Genomic DNA, 18,020 nt, shown 5'->3' with positions numbered 1-18,020 from the left:
AATGGGAAAAGGAAGGAAGGAAAGAAGGAAAGGAAAGGGGAGGAGAAAGGAAGAGAGGAAATTATACAGTATTGGGTAGAACTGAGTTAATTATACTAGTCCGGCCCTCTAAAACCATCCCAATTTCTCATGCGGCCCCATGGCAAAATTAATTGCCCACCCCTGGATTAGAAGTAACGTGAGAAAATATTATTTTACTGAAAGAGTAGTAGATGCTTGGAACAAACTTCCAGCAGACGTGGTTGGTAAATCCACAGTAACTGAATTTAAACATGCCTGGGATAAACATATATCCATCCTAAGATAAAATACAAGAAATAGTATAAGGGCAGACTAGATGGACCATGAGGTCTTTTTCCGCCGTCAATCTTCTATGTTTCTGTTTCTACTTTTCATTTGATATTTATAGGAATATTATTTTGTGCCTAACTCACAGGCCATTAAGGCATTGTTCATATACATTTATAATTAAGAGTATAAAGGTGCTTTCTGTGATTGTATATACGTAGTTATATATCTTGTCAAATCCATATGAATTGAAGGTCCAGTGTTCACTTGATGAAGGGGTAGAAAAATCTAGGTTTTGTTTCTGTGGCCTATATAGAAGATTCTTTTTATACAGATTGATTTTCTTTTTTATGTTTAGAAAACATTAATTCCCTAAAAACATGGGATGGGATGAACCTGATGAACCTGACATTTAGTTCTAGAATACTATGGTAAACAAGATAAAAATAGTATTCATAGTTTATTTTCACGACAAAATTCTTATCCAGCCTTGCCTAGTAGAATCTCAGAGGGTTAGCAGGTGTTGCAGAACATTTGACTTTATAGAAAAAGGATTCTCCCAAAATATCTCCGGGACCGCCTTCTACCTCATGAATCCCAGCGACTGGTTAGGTCCCACAGAGTTGGTCTTCTCTGGGTCCCATCGACTAAACAATGTCGTTTGGCAGGACCCAGGGGAAGAGCCTTCTCTGTGGTGGCCCCGACCCTCTGGAACCAGCTCCCCCCCGGAGATTAGAACTGCCCCCACCCTGCTTGCCTTTCGTAAACTCCTTAAAACCCACCTCTGCCGTCAGGCATGGGGGAACTGATACATCTCCCCCGGGCCTATACAATTTATGCATGGTATGTTTGTGTGTATGTTTGCTTTTAATAATGGGGTTTTTAGTGTTTTTTAAATTATTAGATTTGCTGTACATTGTTTTATTGTTGCTGTGAGCCGCCCCGAGTCTACGGAGAGGGGGCGGCATATAAATCTAATAAATAAATGAATGAATGAATGAATGAATGAATGAATGAATGAATGAATGAATGAATGAATGAATTCATTCATTCATTCATTCATTCATTCATTCATTCATTCATTCATTCTCAGATAGGATTTGTAGATACCTGATAATCCACAAGATCTTTCAGATAGTCTGCTGCTGCTTCCCTACATTCATTGGCCAGAGTGAGCTTGCTCCTTCAGCTCCTGCCTTTCCTGTATCATCAGCCATCAGCTGACCATCCTTTTCGAGATTGACCATCCTTTTCAGATTTCTATTGAAGAACTTTTGTGACCAATACACCTGTGACAAAAACTATGATATAACATAAAGTACCAACCCCTCCCCCAATGTTCAAGAAATGTTTGGAAATAATATTTTGGTAGAAATATTAAATGGGTGTTGGATGTTTCACGTGTTTTAAGATATTTATTATCAGATATTAATTGCAGGTTTGAGAAATACTGTAACAGAAACCTTTTCCCCTCCATATGCAGCTCAGCCATCATTGCCAATTGAAAAAGGAGATGTCAAGCCACTTAAGAAGGTTGGCCATTCTCCAGATCAACCCTCATGGATGGAACTTGCCAAAAAGAAATCTCAAGCATGGAGCGACAAGCCACAGAGGAAAAAGTAGACAAATAATTTTGTACTGTTTTTACACATCCACATCAGTACTCATCAATGGATCATGTTTTCGTAAAATAAAAATATTCAAGCTAAATTGCTTGAACTGATAAGGATAATAATACCTATGGTGCACCAAAGAGGCCACAATGCAAGAGTTTCAGAAGAGTCATCACATTTGTACAGTACTATAGGAGAATTCTTGAGAATGTCTGCAAGCAATTTAGCTTTGGCGAGAATTTATTGAGATGAAAAATATTGCTTACTTTGTTTCCTTTCATTTTTTCACCCATAAAATGTTATGCCATGAACATTGTTAGAAGATTAACTAAAATTAGGTAAATGTTCCTTTAATACAGAGAATAATTGTCCAATCAAAATATATTTGCTGAGATATACAATTACAGCAGACTAGAACAAGAATATCTTTTCAGATATAACGGAAAACATTTTAATGAAATTAATCGAATGAATGAAGATTAAAGAAACAGGTTTTAATAAATGTTTCTTAAAATGGAGTTAGAGATTAGCTAAGATACCTGTAGTTTCTTACCTACCTTTCCTACCTTTCCCAATAGATGAAAATTTATATGTTTATTATAATCCTAACCCATCATTTGAACCAGCAATATTAGATGACTATTCTCCTGTTTCCAAATTTCTCAATTTAGGGCAGGTTCTTAAAGTGATGGATCCTATGGGAAACCCTAGAAGAAATTGCTCAACTCAGCCTTTTTTTTTTCCAGTTCGATTTCAGACCTTGATATGTTTTGAAATCACACTGATACTTCTTGTGCGACTGAAATAAGGGCAGTGCAATATTCTGGTCCTGCTAGATCTCTCTGTAGCCTCTGGCAACATAAATCATGGCATTGTCAACTACTGCCTGGAGTTTGGAGCGGGAGAAACTTGGGGTAAAATTCAGCATATTCGGACAGGTTCTGGATAAATTGTGAGTAGTTTGGAGAACCGGCAAATACCAGCTCTGCCTGGCCCCAGAGTTGGGTGGGAATGGAGATTTTGCAATAGCCTTTCCCCAAGAGTGGAGAGGGAATGGGGATTTTGCAGTATCCTTTCCCTGCCACATCCACCAAACCACACCCACAGAACTGGTAGGGTGAATTTCACTCCTGGAGACACTATTTTATATCAATCAACTAATCTTTGCTTATATTGTAGAAATGCTATTGAATGAAAATTATAAACTGTTGGGCTATTGTTTGACTCTTCTTGCCTTTCAAGCAATTTAAGGTACTATATATCGAGATATCCATGCATAGCGAAAAGTGCTAGATTACTTTTGGACTGAAAGCTTTCTTTTATTATGTATTATATTAACTATTTCCATTTTTTTGCATTGCATACAAGTGATATTATCTTTCTTATTCCAGCTTTCATCCCAATAATATGATAATTTCTCATGTTAAAAGTTTTTGGTGACTTACTTCCCAGTAGTTGCATTTGGAATCGTAGCCCTATAGTTTTAACATCTGAATTTGTTTTAATATTGTGTAGAGATCTGTAATAAATTTTTAACTCTGAAATACCTTGTGTGAACAGCGTTGATTGTTGTCTTGTTTCAGGTTTCAAACTCATAACATAGTTGCTAGGTGAGAATTGCAATTTATTGAAGGCTGAATAGATAACTGAGAGACAAAGAAAGGAATATAAATCAAAATAGACACTCTGGGAAAGAAAGCTTGTCAGGGTAATTTTGCTTTCAGCAGGAATAGGGAGTAGTCAAAATCTAGTGTAATTTTCAGATTCTACTGTGAGTCATGATTGACCTCTCTGTGAATGAGCAGTAATGACAACTGCTGTGTAGAATGAAAGACAGGGAATAGAAAGTCTCCAGAGAAGAAGAATGGAAGATCACCCACAGGGGCTCTGAATGGCAGCTCTTCGTGAGGAGATCATAAAAGAGCACTCACCTGCTGGTCTGAGGATCAGAAGCCAAGGGAGATGACAACTTTACTTTCAGCAAAAATGAAGCCTTTAATAAGGATACCAAGCCAGCCAGCATTTGTTTTCTAGATATGTTTGAAAATGTTTGATTTAACGATTTTGTGGATAATAAAGGCCTTCAAAATGGGGAGTTTATTTTAACACCTGGTGAATTTTACCTTCTTCTTTGGATTTAAGAAAAGTTTAAGACTTATGATATCATACAATTGTCCAAAAGTTTGGTTTTGTTTGTTTTTCAAATTGCAAAAATAAAAAAAAAGTAGCAGGACAAATTAATAGGGACATGAAAATCATCCAAATAGACCCGGTTACTGCATTTAATTGAATGAAATCATATTTGTTGATCCTGCACCTGTGGGAAAATGTTAGGATGAAGAGGAAGAGAAAAACATCTAGTTGACAAAAAACAAAAGGATTTTTTAAAAAAGAAAATCGTAAATGAGACACCAGAGAGATTTGAAATATTGGTTATTTGTACTGTACTGTAAATTATGAAAAACAAAAATATATAATTAAATAATATACTCGTAGGAAACAACTGAAATGGAACTCAATCCATCAATATTAACAACTGAGGCCTGATGAAGGTTGCAAATAGACCCTAAAAGGAATTAAAAGAGCAGGCAGAAAAGTGTTAAAATAGCCAAGCTGGCTATAATAATTTTTAAACAGGGGGCCAAGGACAGCTCCAGTAGCACCCTGCCAGCCACAAATGTTGGCCTTACCTTCTAGTTCCAGCCTGTGGGGCTCTTGAAAATAAATCCTTTGCTTGGCCGAAGGGAGGGGGGGCGATGGGTAGGTAAAGTGATGTGGGTCAAGCAACCTCGTGCTCCTTTGTGGGCCAGATAAATAGCTTCAGCAGGCCGTATCCTGCTTGTGGGCCATAGTTTGTGGACCTGTCTTAAAGAATTTTTTGATAAATGAATGTTCAATAACTAAAACCTTAAAAATTACAGATTTCAATGGATATATTCTTAGGAAATGATGAGAAAAAGTTTAAAAACTTTTCCTTCATATAAATATAGATTTCGAAGGCATGAAGGGCAACAAATTGAGATCAATGAAATCAGAGCATTAAAGACAAGTCAAGAAAGGCACCAGGATATGGAACAGCTGCAGTAAGAAATCTTTGATGATGCCTCTTTATGTGTTTTATAAAGTAAGATAATGAAAAACCCCTCCTAAGTGTAAAGATGAAAGATCAAATTCTGCAATGGCATTGAAATGATTTAAAGTTTAAGATTGTGAAAAGCTGAAAGAAGGCATATAAAATTGAACTATTTGTTCAGGGATAAATTGTTTAGTATTTTTAGTAACTCCTAATGAACTTTTTGGTGAAGGAGAACTGTAATCATAGGCTATAGGAAGAAAAGGGTTTTTTAAAAAAAATCTGTAATTTTAAAAGCATGTTAAAAGTTAGTACATTAGTTTATGCTTGGGTGATTTGTACTTCTCTTTGAAGCTCTAAAGTAGCTATGCCTTTTTTCAGGTTCACATTGCGGCTTCAAAATAAAAAGTTCTACATGCTTATCTAGAGCTGCTTTGCTTGCAGAAACAATCAGGAGCATCTTCCAAAAAAGTTTGAAGCTATAAACAAGATGCTGCTTCTGCTGCTTTAATAATCTGCTTTAATAATTTTCAGATCGGTAAAGTTTCTACAGATAATCATTTAAAAGGCCTGATACACATTTTGCCTGCTAACATAGAGCTTCCTCTCTTACTGCATTAAACAGTAGACCTGCAGAGATCTCTGCAAGTTTAAACAACAGATCGAAGATGATGCTTTTCTCAAAGTAATTATTACTTTACAGTAATCATTGTGGTTAGATTTGCTACATGTTTAGTACATACATCATGTTTACTATCATTGAAGGGGGACTATTTGAACTTTGTAAAGTTAGCACATAAATATATTAAGAAAAACAACTGATTTATTAAAAATGTGAGAGAGGAAATTTCTGAATGGCTTTTCAGAACAGTTCACCTTTATATAAGAAGATTTGAACGTTTTTCCTTTCTCTCTCTTTTTGTTTTCAAATTAGAAGATACAAAGCAAATGCCAAACCTGAGAGATAGAAGTGCTTTGAAGTTAAATAGTGCTTTAAAAACATACACCATTCAAGGTGTTGTGATTCAGCCTGAAGCTCCTCAGGGACCGGCTGGAGCTCTGCTGGATCCATGCCCAGAGGAGGAGGACAGTGACCAGGAGGGGGAGGACCAGGCAGACGGGGGAGAGGAACGTCAGGAAGAGGAGGAGGGAGAGCAGCCTGAGACCCCTGGGGAGGGCCTCTCCCCAGCTAGTAGCCTGGATTCATTGGATGAAGACACACAGGCTATAATAGACATGAGGCAGAGACGTGCAGCTCAAAGAAGGGGCCAATTAGAAAGATATTTCCATCCCTGAATTGGCAACAGCTGGGTTTGGGTGTGGTTCTCCTCAGCAGGGTTGAAAAGGCAGGCCCGCCCTTACAGTCTTGTGGAGAGTTATCAACTGGGAGTCCTGTGACCTTGCTTCGATTCTTGGCGTCTCTGATCTTGGCTTGTGGCCTAGAAGGCTGAAAGACTTGGGGGAGGCGTGGGTTTTATTATCTCCAGTGTTGTTTTTGCCAGCAAGAATCCTGTTTTATTGCCTGGCCTTCGTGAAACCTCTGTGAAGCTTCATCGTGTTCCTGTCTGTAAGAATAGTTTTTGTTACCTGTGTTTGCTTTCCAGTATATAAACTGCCTTTGCTTTTTACCAGTGTGTCTGGATACTCTTTTTGGTTGGTGTTGGCGTCTGGGGGGACCCAGACAGAACACAAATGATCTTAGCTACTGCTAAAAATACAGTGTTCACAACATGAGACTACCATTCCACCCCAATGTACACAAAGTGCATAAGAGAGATTACAGAGATTGCTGGTAAATTTCATATCTCTTAATTGACCCACTTTGATAAGGAACTTAACTTGCATAAGAAACTTGGGAGAGAAGTCAGAAGCATGAATGTATTTCTATAGTTTGCTTTAAACTAGTCAAATGCCCTTCATTGGTATATTCCTTTGCTCTTGTACAGGCACACTTGCGCTATAGTAGGAAACTTAGACAAATACTGGAAAGAGGGTTTTTTGGCATGATGGAAAGCAAAAATATATTTTATTGCAAAAGTTCACGTTTGCTATTGGATCCTGCCACCAGTTGCAAACGTAATGTTCTAGGTAGCCATTGCAATTGAGTGGAATAAGCACATGGACCACAAAGCTGGGATTTATGAGTCATTTTATTAAATTAAACTTGGACCGCAGAGGAAAACCAAGGGGGCAGAATTTCTGTTCCAAACATTCTCGGGCAACTATGGGCGAAGCTCCATTGCTGAGCATGGGAAGGGTGCCCTTGAGCTTGAGCTTGGCCTTGGCCTTGAACGTGACCTTCCCTTGCTCTTTGCCACGCCCAAGGCATGTGGGAAGACTCACCCCCAGGTTGTTGCCTGTAGACATGTATTAGGTCAGCTCCAAAGGCACCCCCCTTCCAACACCCTGGCCAGGTTGGTACTTGTGTTTCTGGAGAGGGGCAGCTGATCACCTTCTAAAAGGTGCCCAAAGGAGATCACGCAGTTGCTGTTAGCCCCATTTTCCACCTCGTACCGCCTTCTCCAGTGACCAAAGGGATTTAAGCCAATTAACCTAGTCCTACTATGTAACCTGCTAGACACCCCCTAACCTTCCCATCCCCAGCTCCCAGTGTGGAGTAGACAAAAAAACAACCAAGACATAAAAGGTGTTACAGCTGCCAAAAGTTCCTACTCGGTCCCTGAAGGCAACATGGAAATCTGATTTGTAACGATAAAGGTCAAATCAACTCATTGATGAGAATTATATGGGAGGGGGGAATTTGTGAAACATTTCACTGTTTGAATTTGAATGTGCTATCTCTACATAACTCCAGAGGTGGGATTTAGCAGGTTTGGACCAGTTCAAGCAAACCAGTAGTGCTGACCTGGAGGTATGGGTGGGCCTGTCCACCTTCCTGGGCGCAATCCAGTCCTATATCTCTGTGTTTTATGATGCCGCATATATGTGCAGATGGTGTGCATAAGCGAATTGCTATGTTTTGTGATGCAGTGCACATGTGCGCAGGGTACGCTCACATTTTTTTATTCTGGGTGAACCGGTTGTTAACTTATGTGAAGTCCACCTCTGTATAACTCCCTTTTATTCGCAAAATGTCATTGCACCCAGAGGAAAGCAATTTCAGATACATCTCCTGCATTGACTTAAAGAAGTTCACTCATACTTGTTTCTAAGTAAATATGTGTAGTAAATAAATATCGGGGTTGCAGTGAGCCAGTGTATAACAACTGCATTTGTATCCATGAAATAACTTTCAGCCTTAGCATGTCTTTGGAGAAACAATACTATTGTACTCAGTGTGCCACCATCAATACAAGTCTTCATAAAAATTCAGGCTTATCATTAAAATAAAAACTCAAGTCATTACTTATTATTTGTGTGATTAGTACAGAACAAACTTCAAATATTTTAAGTAAATAGTTTAAAGCCTCATATACTCACCACTATAAAAACTATTCACGTATGCATGTATTCTAAAGCGGCTTTACTATGCAGTCTTATTTGCCTTCTATGAAATAGTTTATTTGGTTTTTCATTTCATTGCATACATTGGCAATGTTCCTAGAACACCTATGAATGAATTCCTCTAAAACAGCTTAAAGGGAAGTTAACCAGGAAAACACTAGACTATTTTGTCTTCTTAGAAGCAGTGATATAAACAAGCATTGCTTCAGTAAGTTAGGTGGATACTTTTTGGGGATATACTCAGTGAAAGTATACCAAAATTTTTACTACCACATTGTGGGCGTGGCTTATGCAGGACGCCCTGCATTTTCTTTCAACATCTTTCAGTGCAAATTGGGTGCTCTGGGGTGGAGCTCCGTTTTTGCTACACCACTGCTTTTTTGCCTGGGGGGGTCCCTGCTTAGACCGCAGCCTCTTGCCGGTTTGGGTCCGGCTTCGGCTTGAGGAAATCGTTAAGTCCAACTTGATTTCTGCTCTCGGTGGTGCGCTCTCCCATGATTGCTTTACTTGTAAAATCCACAATGGTATCTTGAAGGAGAATTTGTGATGCCTAAACCTTTAGTCCATTTCCGCCCGTGTATGTTTTCATGCATCTGCTGTTGCTATAAAAGGAAGAAAGAAAGAAAGAAAGAAAGAGGGAGGGAGGAAAGAAGGAAAGAGGGAAAGAGAGAGAAAAGAAAGAAAGAAGGAAGGAAGGAAGGAAGGAAGGAGAGAAAGGAAGGGAGGGAAGAGAAAGGAAGGAAGGAAAGCAGGAGAGAGAAAGGGAGGGAGGGAGGGAGGGGAGAGGAAGGAAGGAGAGAGAGAGAGAGAGAGATGAAGGAGGGAGGGAGAAAGAAAGGAAAAGAAAGAAAGAAAGGAAAGAAAGAAAGAAAGAAAGAAAGAAAGAAAGAAAAACAGATGCATGAAAACCGGCAGGAGGCTGCAGTCTAAGCGGGGACCTCCCAGGCAAAAAAGCCTTGGCTTTTCCTTCCCTACCTCTTCCCTAAGAAGCCCAGACTGGGAGCTAGCAGAAGGAAAAGAACTCAAGGCCCGAGGCTTTTTGCGCTGAGCTTCAAGGAGGTGGGTGGGCGGGCGGCTCTGGCTTCTCTACGTGGAGGAGATTTCTCCTCATAACAGGGCCGGAAGGGAGGAAGAGCGAGGCCAGTCCAAGAAGGGGCGCAGAGGCCCCTCGCCCTCCCAAACCCTGCCTTCCAGGGACGTGCATTCCTCCTGCTCTCCCCCTGACGTTAGCCATCCCGCTCTTCCATTCAAAAATTTGGGATATTTTGGAAAGTGGGCAGGACGCGGGACAAATCATTCAAAAGCGGGACTGTCCTGCGGAAAGTGGGATGTCTGGTCACTTTAATCCGGTGCCTTCCCCGTGTAGCCCCAAATACAGAATTTGCAGCAATAAAAGTTTTCCAGTTTTAACAATTGTGCCACAAGTCATTTATTTTCGAGAGCACTACTCTCAAAATATTTTAGGTTGTTCACCTTTAAAGGTAAGCATTTATTTATTTATTAATAGAGTTGAAAGGGACCGTTAGGTCATTGAGTCCAACCCCCTGCCTGAGCAGGAAACCCTACAGCACCCCAGCCAAATGGAAGTCCAATCTCCTCTTGAAGGTGTCCAGGGTTGGGGAGTTCACCACCTCCCCTGGCAGGCAGTTCCATTGGTTGATCACTCTGACCGTCAGGAAGTTCTTCCTTATTTCCAGGTTGAATCTCTCCTTGGTCAGCTTCCAACCATTGTTCCTCGTCCGGCCCTCTGGTGCCCTGGGGAATAAAGAGACCCCCTCCTCACCGTGGCAACCCCTCAAGTATCTGTAAACTGCTATCATGTCCCCTCTAGACCTTCTTTTTTCTAGGCTGTCCATGCCCAGTTCTCTCAATCTCTCTTCGTAAGTCTTGGTTTCGAGTCCCCTAATCATTTTGGTTGCTCTTTTTTGCACCTTCTCCAGAGTTTCGATGTCTTTTTTGTAGTGAGGTGACCAGAATTGGATGCAGTACTCAAGGTGGGGTCTGACCAGAGCATAGTAGAGTGGTATTAGTAATTCCCTGGTCCTGGAGCGTATTCCTCTGTTGATGCAGCTTAGGATTGAGTTGGCTTTTTTGGCTGCTGCTGCACATTGCTGACTCATGTTTAGTTGATTGTCCACCAAGACTCCAAGATCTCTTTCGCAGTCACTACTGCTGAGTGGGGTATCTCCCAGGCTGTATGTATGTCTAGGGTTCTTTTTGCCGAGGTGGAGGACTCTGCATTTGTCGGTGTTGAACCTCATTTTGTTGGTATGGGCCCACTGTGATAGTCTGTCTAGGTCTTCTTGTACTCTGAGCCTGTCCTCAAGGGTGTTGCCTACCCCCGCCAGCTTGGTGTCATCTGCAAATTTTATTAGTTCCCCTTTTATTCCCTCGTCCAGGTCGTTGGTCAACTGACTTGGTTATGGTGTTGAAAAATGATATGAGATTGGTTTGGCATGATTTGTTTCTGATGAATCCGTGCTGGCTATTGGATATGATCTTGTTTGTTTCTAGGAAGTGGGTAAGTTGTTTTTTGATTATTTTCTCCAGTATTCTTCCAGGTATAGAGGTCAGACTGATTGGTCTGTAGTTACCTGGGTCGGTCTTTTTGCCTTTTTTGTGGATGGGGACTACGTCAGCTCGCTTCCAGTCTTCCGGTAGGTCTCCAGTGATCCAGGATATTTGGTAGATGAGGAGGAGTGGTTCCGCTATGGTGTCTGCCAATTCTTTTAGGACTTTGGGGTGAAGTCCGTCTGGCCCTGGTGATTTGTATTCGTTGAGTTCCCTCAGGTAGTCCCTCACTGTGCTTTTGTCTATGTTGAGTTCGGTTCTGGGGCAGTTTGTTGCAGTTAAATTGCAGATTGGTTGGAGGGAGGTTCCCTTTTGTGTGAAGACTGTTGCAAAGTAGGCGTTGATGCATGTTTGTATATTTATTTGTGTGTGTGTGTGTGTGTGTGTGTTACAGTATAATAATATTTATTATTTATTTATTTATTTTGTCCACAATGAGGGTTTTAGTGGATATATATCTATATACACATAGTAAAATACATGATGAAGGTTATAGAGGACATACTCATAGTAAAATATATCTAAGAAAGAATAGAAAAGAAGATATGGTAATAGAACATATCAATGAAAGAATAGAAGAAGAGCTATAGGAATAGAAGAAAGGTATAGGAGATATAGGAGAGCAATAGGACAGGGGACGGAAGGCACTCTAGTGCACTTGTACTCGCCCCTTACTGACCTCTTAGGAATTTGGATAGGTCTACTGTAGATAAGGGTAAAGTATTGGGGGTTTGGGGATGACACTATGGAGTCCGGTAATGAGTTCCACACTTCAACAACTCGGTTACTGAAGTCATATTTTTTACAGTGAAGTTTGGAGCGGTTAATATTAAATTTAAATATGTTGTGTGCTCTTGTGTTGTTGTGGTTGAAGCTGAAGTAGTCGTATGTACTGTGTATTATAAAACGTTTCCAAAAGACATTAAAATAGTGAGATAAAGGATGTTAAATAAATAGCTGCTCTTACATGTTCTTTCCACGCTAAGATGGATTGTCTTACTTAGGATGTTATTTTAGTAAAACAGTAAAGTAATTACTGATAGTTTGGTTGTAAGTGTAACTGCTATAGAGTAATGGGAAACATTAGGCAACAACTGCCATTAGTATCTGTTATATAATGCTTCCTTGTTGCTGATATTTATTATCTCTAATATTGACATTTCCTGTAAATGCCAAGGAAATTAAATGATTTTATGCATTTTCTTCCTGCAGAGTTCCTCTGAGTTCAAGGTACAGTATATTAATTTGTACCTACTCAGACCTTTATCTTATATGGTCCTTTATTGCTTTTTTGTGGAATAGTGTCTTTAACTTCTTCTCTGTCATTTAAGCTGCTCTATATTTCTGCTCCCTCCACCACTGTAAGTTTTGCATGTTACTATTTAAAGGTAAAAGAAAATGTTTACTTTCCCCACTTAATCTTTTAAATATATAAAGCACATACCGAAACTTAAGAGTGACAGATGGTACAAAATGTAAAGCATAAGCTGTTTCTTATAAACCTCACTAATCTTAGTTTTCATTTGTTTATTGATTATTTCAATCTATCGTATGCATACCACTATTTGCTTCTGGAAAACAATCCAAGGTGAATGTGAAGCAAGGTGGAAGGAACTGCCACACAAATTGTATATGGACCCTCTCTATTTGAAGAAAGAAGGCATCCAACTCTCTGATTCCTGGCCTCCTAAATCTTCCTAACAGAATGTTCCTTTGCACACTTACACACACACACACACATGCACACACATTAGATTTTTAATGTTGTCTTTTTGTTTTGATAGATAACTCAAATAATAAGATGAGGAAGTATCAAATACTTCCTCGTCCTATTTTTCCCACAACAACCTTTTGAGCTGAGGTGGGCAGAGACAGAATGACTGGCCCGAGGTCACCCTGCCAGCTTTCAGGCCTAAACTGGGACTTGAATTCACAATCTCCTGGTTTCTAGTCTGATTCCTCAACCACTAGACCAAACTCATGACTGTATTATTATTAATTATTTATTAGATTTGTATGCCGGCCCTCTCCATAGACTCGGGGCTGCTCACAACAGTGATAAAAACATAACAAATCTCATAATTAAAATCTAAAATAACAGTTTTACGTTACAAAGTCTAAAAAGAAAAAAAAAAAAAAAAAGCACCCAATAGATAAAATACATACACACAGTCATATCGTGCACAAAATTACATGGGCAAGGGGGAGATGTCTCAGTTCCCCCAAGCCTGATGACAGAGGTGGGTTTTAAGGAGTTTACGAAAGGCAAGGAGGGTGGGGGCAGTCCTAATCTCTGGGGGGAGTTGATTCCATAGGGTCGGAGCCACCACAGAGAAGGCTCTTCCCCTGGGTCCTGCCAGACGACATTGTTTAGTTGACGGGACCCGGAGAAGACCAACTCTATGGGACCTAACAGGCCGCTGGGATTCGTGCGTCAGAAGGCCTAAATGTGATGCCTAAATGTGCCTTCCGGTCAGCATATTTTCTGGAACTTAATTTGAGTCTTTATTGGAGATTCTACATTACTTCTTTGCATAACTCGATCATTTTGACTTTACTTTTTTGTGTGGGGAAACTTCATTGTTCCTATGAGTTCCTTATTTTTGTTTCAACACTCTTTCTTATATATTACCTTGAGGCAACATTGTGTTGACATTCCTTTAATCAGTCTCCAGCTTGTTGACATCCTTTGACCTTGATGAACACCTTGTCCAGTCTGCTTATCTGCGGACTAATCTTAGTTATTTGATTCTACTGTTTCTGTATCTCCCAGCTTGATTTAAGCTTGTTTAAAAATTTCCATTCTTTTCCACTCATTCACTAAAATGTTTGAGAGCCACTTTGATGCAGTGACACTAGGCCAGAAACTGGGAAACCATGAGTTCTAGTTTTTAAGCACTAAGCCAACTAGGTGACCCTGCACTATTTCTTCTCTTTCAGACCTATGAAAGAGACAATTACTCCTAAATCCTACAGTATCTTGTCCAAGCAGTCTCCAGGAGTCAAGAGTAACTTAAAGGCACAATAAAATTAAAGTTACATACAAAGCAGTGCATTTTGTGATATTCACAATATACATAACTTGTAGATTATGTAACTGTATTTAATTGCATATTGTATGTTGTTGTTGGCTCTGGCCCAGCTCCTGCCCCAGGGAATGGGGAGGTGGATGCAGGGGAAACTTCAACATGTCATAGGCCTGTGTTATTGCCGACAGAGTCAGTTCAGAGTTTAGTTTCCTCGGACGAAGAAGAAGGTGGGAGTGACTTGGAAGAGGGGGGCTTGACACACAGCCCAGGCAGTCAGTCTCCATTATCTTCCATTGATTCAGATGAAGACGTCTTGGACCCACGCAAGCACAGAATTATGCGTAGAAGAGACCAAGTAAGGACATATTAAAGGAGATAAGAGAGGCCACCTGTGTTTGAGTGGGGCTCCAGTAATTAGGGCTGCTGCTATAAATAGCAGTGTGTGGGTTTGGCCGTTGTGGAAGAGAATCTGATCGCAGTTCTTCAGGAATCGTGTGTTGCTGTTTTCTGGACTTTGTTGATTTTTCATGCCTTTGAAACCAAAGCAGAGTGTGAAGGTTTTCCACAGCTGCTAACTAAGTACTTAATGACTGCTTAAGGGAAATTATCCAGACTACCCGGTTGTTTTGGGACGAGTGCTCTTTGCAATACAAAAAGAGTGCTTAGTTTATTTTGAATTTTGTTATAAAGAACATTGTTTTGAATTTTCAAACATGTGTGTGTCTGAAATTTGTACCCTTGAATTTTCGGGAGGCTCCTACCAGAGAGCCCGGCAGAACATTGTATATAGTTGTAAATAATTATATGCCTTGTTGTGGCACAACTCAAATAGATAACAGCTAATTAAACTTTGTACTATGTATCTAGACTCATACCTTTATGTATGTTATCAGTTAGAAATATTTATGCTCTATTCAGAATAAGTTTCCCATGTACTCTTCAATTATCTCTTACAGTACTTCCCAAATGTATAATCAAATATACAAATGCAATAAAAATGTACTGTTGTGTTGGAGACAATTGTAATACAATTTTGTGAGTTATTTTTGAAGCTTAAAATAAGTTTGAGCCTATACCCAAAAGCAGCAAATGGGCAATTTATAAATATAATAAATTTAGAATCAAATAACACACGTAAAAATATCCGCCACAAGAAAAACTGAGTGATATGCTCTATGGTCGGAATTTTGGAGATATAAAATGCATATATAGGTCAAAATATTCACATGCATTGTGGGGCAAAAGTTGCCAAAATACATATATTAAGAAATAAATGTAAAAAACAAACAAACAAATAATAGATTTTGTAAATTAAAATGTGAAAAAATAATGCATAAGCATTCACACTGAATCTTTCTACTGTTGAATTTATAAATTGGTGTAAAAGCATTAAATCTAAAACAAAGTTATGTTTGTTAACAATGTTATCTTTGTTAAAAAATAATTCATGTGAAAACAAAATTGCTAATTTCACTCTATGCAAAACTAGTAAGATTTCCTCATTCCAAAAAGAGATTCCAAAAGACAAAACTGCTACTGAATATCTGCTATTTATGCATGTATACTATGTGTTCTTTGCCTAAGAATGCTGAGAAAAAAATTCAACAAGTAGCCATTCTTATTATCTACTGCAGCTCTCAAGTCTAAGAGCTTGAAGGAAATAGAAGGAAAAAATTCTAGTAACAGAAAGAGAGAGAGAGATGAGGAAATTAGGAGATATTTTGTGAAAGTTTAGATTAATCAAAATAGAAGAGATTTATGCATGAAACAAATCCCATGTACTATTTCATTTTAGTATTTTTTGTAATTCTTTACTAATTATAATCTTTGTTAGCCTCGCATTTGTAGATTTATGCGAGATCTTCTTGTGGAAGATAAGGTGTTATAGCAATGGATCCAGAGGACTTAGAGGTAGTGATGGCATGATACAAGTGGCCTATGTTCCTGGGACCCAAAACAGAGTGAAAAGGACGCCGTGTCAGAAGCTGAAGATTAAACAGGGCCTTCCGAGATGCACATGAGTGACTCAGGAGAAGAGGAGGAGCCTCTTCTTGATGCTAGGATCCACAGGGATTCTAAGAGGCAAGAATGGCTACTCAGGAGGAAGCTTCCTCATGAGTAGAACTGCAGACTAATTGACCACACCCTTAGACTATTTTAAGGCTCAGTCACATGGCACTTCAGCACAGAGGACAACTCCGTTCTGTTTCAGAATCTTGCTTCAGCTTCTGATTTTAAAAACAACATTCTTGCCTTTGCTAATTAGATCTGGGCTTTCTTCCAAACCTCAGTAAGTCTCCCATAAAAATATCTGCTTGAATCAATTAGATACTGTTGTTTTTGCCTATTGCTGGGACACTAGCCAGCTGTTAAGAAGTCATTAACAGCTCATCGGAAAACTTATTAGGATTTACTGTAGTTTGAAAAAGACTCAAAACTGCTCAGACATTATTAAGAGAAAAACGTTTAATGATCCAATCCGTTTGGGTGCAACTTATTTTGTGGGGATCACCGCTGAGACAGAACATAAGGTCTCTATTCTACAATTGTCTACCTTGCACTCCAGAGTTGCCTTTCCAATATGTCTCTTCATCCATAGGGTCAATGATCACAGTTGGAGGGAAATGGAAGATCTAAACCAACCTCTGCAGAGTATCTCCATTTGGAAAGACTATTCTTGTTTGACTGCTGTGAGACTAAATACTTATTTATATATCATTGAACGCCAGCTTAATCTACTAATCTTTTAAAAAGATGATACTTGAACATCACTTAGCTGCTATGATTTTCTTAAGGCTCTATTCTTTTTCTTTCCCTATGAATTCTGGGCCAAGAACATACCTGAATTACTAACATCAGTCAGTGAATGTGATAAAGTATTGTTCTGTTCCTTCTAGGGGTTTGAATTACAGGAACAGAAATACATTATGAAATAAGTGATGTTGGCAACACATCTTTTTCTATTAAATTTGTTGTTGGAGTTTTATGAGCCTCAGACATGTTTTATTAATTGTTTTGTAACTCTAACTGTCAATTATATTTAACTGCTTGCTTTTGTATGGTCTCGGAGGTCTTTTAGCAATATAAATGGGGTGGCCTTATAGAAGTTAAGACTCATTCCTTGCATTCCTGAATAGGTACTTAAAAATTCTGGGCCGAGAACATACCTGAAGTACTAACAACATTCAGTGACAGTCTGCTTCTAATATTAGTCATAATATCTCTCTCCCAGGCCAAAAATTGTCAGCACAGAGTAAGTGGATCTAGCTATTATTTTTGTTTCCCAGACATGCTGCTCATAACAACATCCCTTCCTTGTAGGACATTAAAATACAGGAGACCAAGTCACCAATGCAACAATGCTCATAGCAGTTCATCTTGAGAGGGCCAGCCGAAAGTATTTCCAAGAAGATATCCATGGAGGTATGTGTCAATCTAACAGCGAAATATTATTGAAATGGCAATTTCATTACCAAACTGTCTGAAATGGAACCAAAGTTTTTCCTAACCGATGGTGGTATTCAGCCGGTCCTATCCAGTTCAGATCGGGGGAACCAGTAGCACTGATAGGGGGTGGCCCCACCCACCAGCCTGGACGTAATCACATCACATTTATCCACATTTTTAAGACTGGCTTTGTGCGTGCATGCAAATCAGTAGGGAAGGTAAGTGAATACCACACCATGAAATACATTATTTCATAAGGAAATAGAATGTTGCAACTCACAGAGAAAATGCTGTGTAGATATTACATATTTAACTGTTTATGAACTGTTTAGATTAACCTTTTTAATGCAATTAATTATCAGTTTTTTCCCTGCTGTATATTAGATTTGGAGAGTGGAGTCCTTCCAGTTTAAATGTTTGAATGACCAAATTTAACATGACCAGTGAGTAAAATTGAAGGGAAAAAGACTAAGCCAATGAACTACAGTCACAGAATAAGGTGCCACTTAATTCCCTAAATTCACTTATCTTTGG

The 18,020-nt window shown here is 39.2% G+C and overlaps 1 protein-coding gene across 3 annotated transcripts in view; it reads left to right on the top strand.

Annotated features, from left to right (window-relative positions):
* Positions 1-3,445, top strand: part of CRACDL (CRACD like) — a 79,199-nt gene extending 75,754 nt beyond the window's left edge. For all 3 annotated transcript variants that reach the window (XM_070750975.1, XM_070750977.1, XM_070750976.1), the window contains exon 11: positions 1,772-3,445. In XM_070750975.1, the coding sequence (XP_070607076.1) occupies positions 1,772-1,911 (140 nt within the window). In that variant the 3' untranslated portion in view covers positions 1,912-3,445. The remainder of the gene's footprint in view (positions 1-1,771) is intronic.
* The last annotated feature ends 14,575 nt before the right edge of the window (positions 3,446-18,020 follow it).

This window comes from Erythrolamprus reginae, chromosome 4 (genome assembly GCF_031021105.1).
Source record: "Erythrolamprus reginae isolate rEryReg1 chromosome 4, rEryReg1.hap1, whole genome shotgun sequence".
In the NCBI taxonomy this organism is placed as follows: Eukaryota; Metazoa; Chordata; class Lepidosauria; order Squamata; family Dipsadidae; genus Erythrolamprus; species Erythrolamprus reginae.
This window is presented reverse-complemented; position numbering and strand designations above follow the sequence as displayed.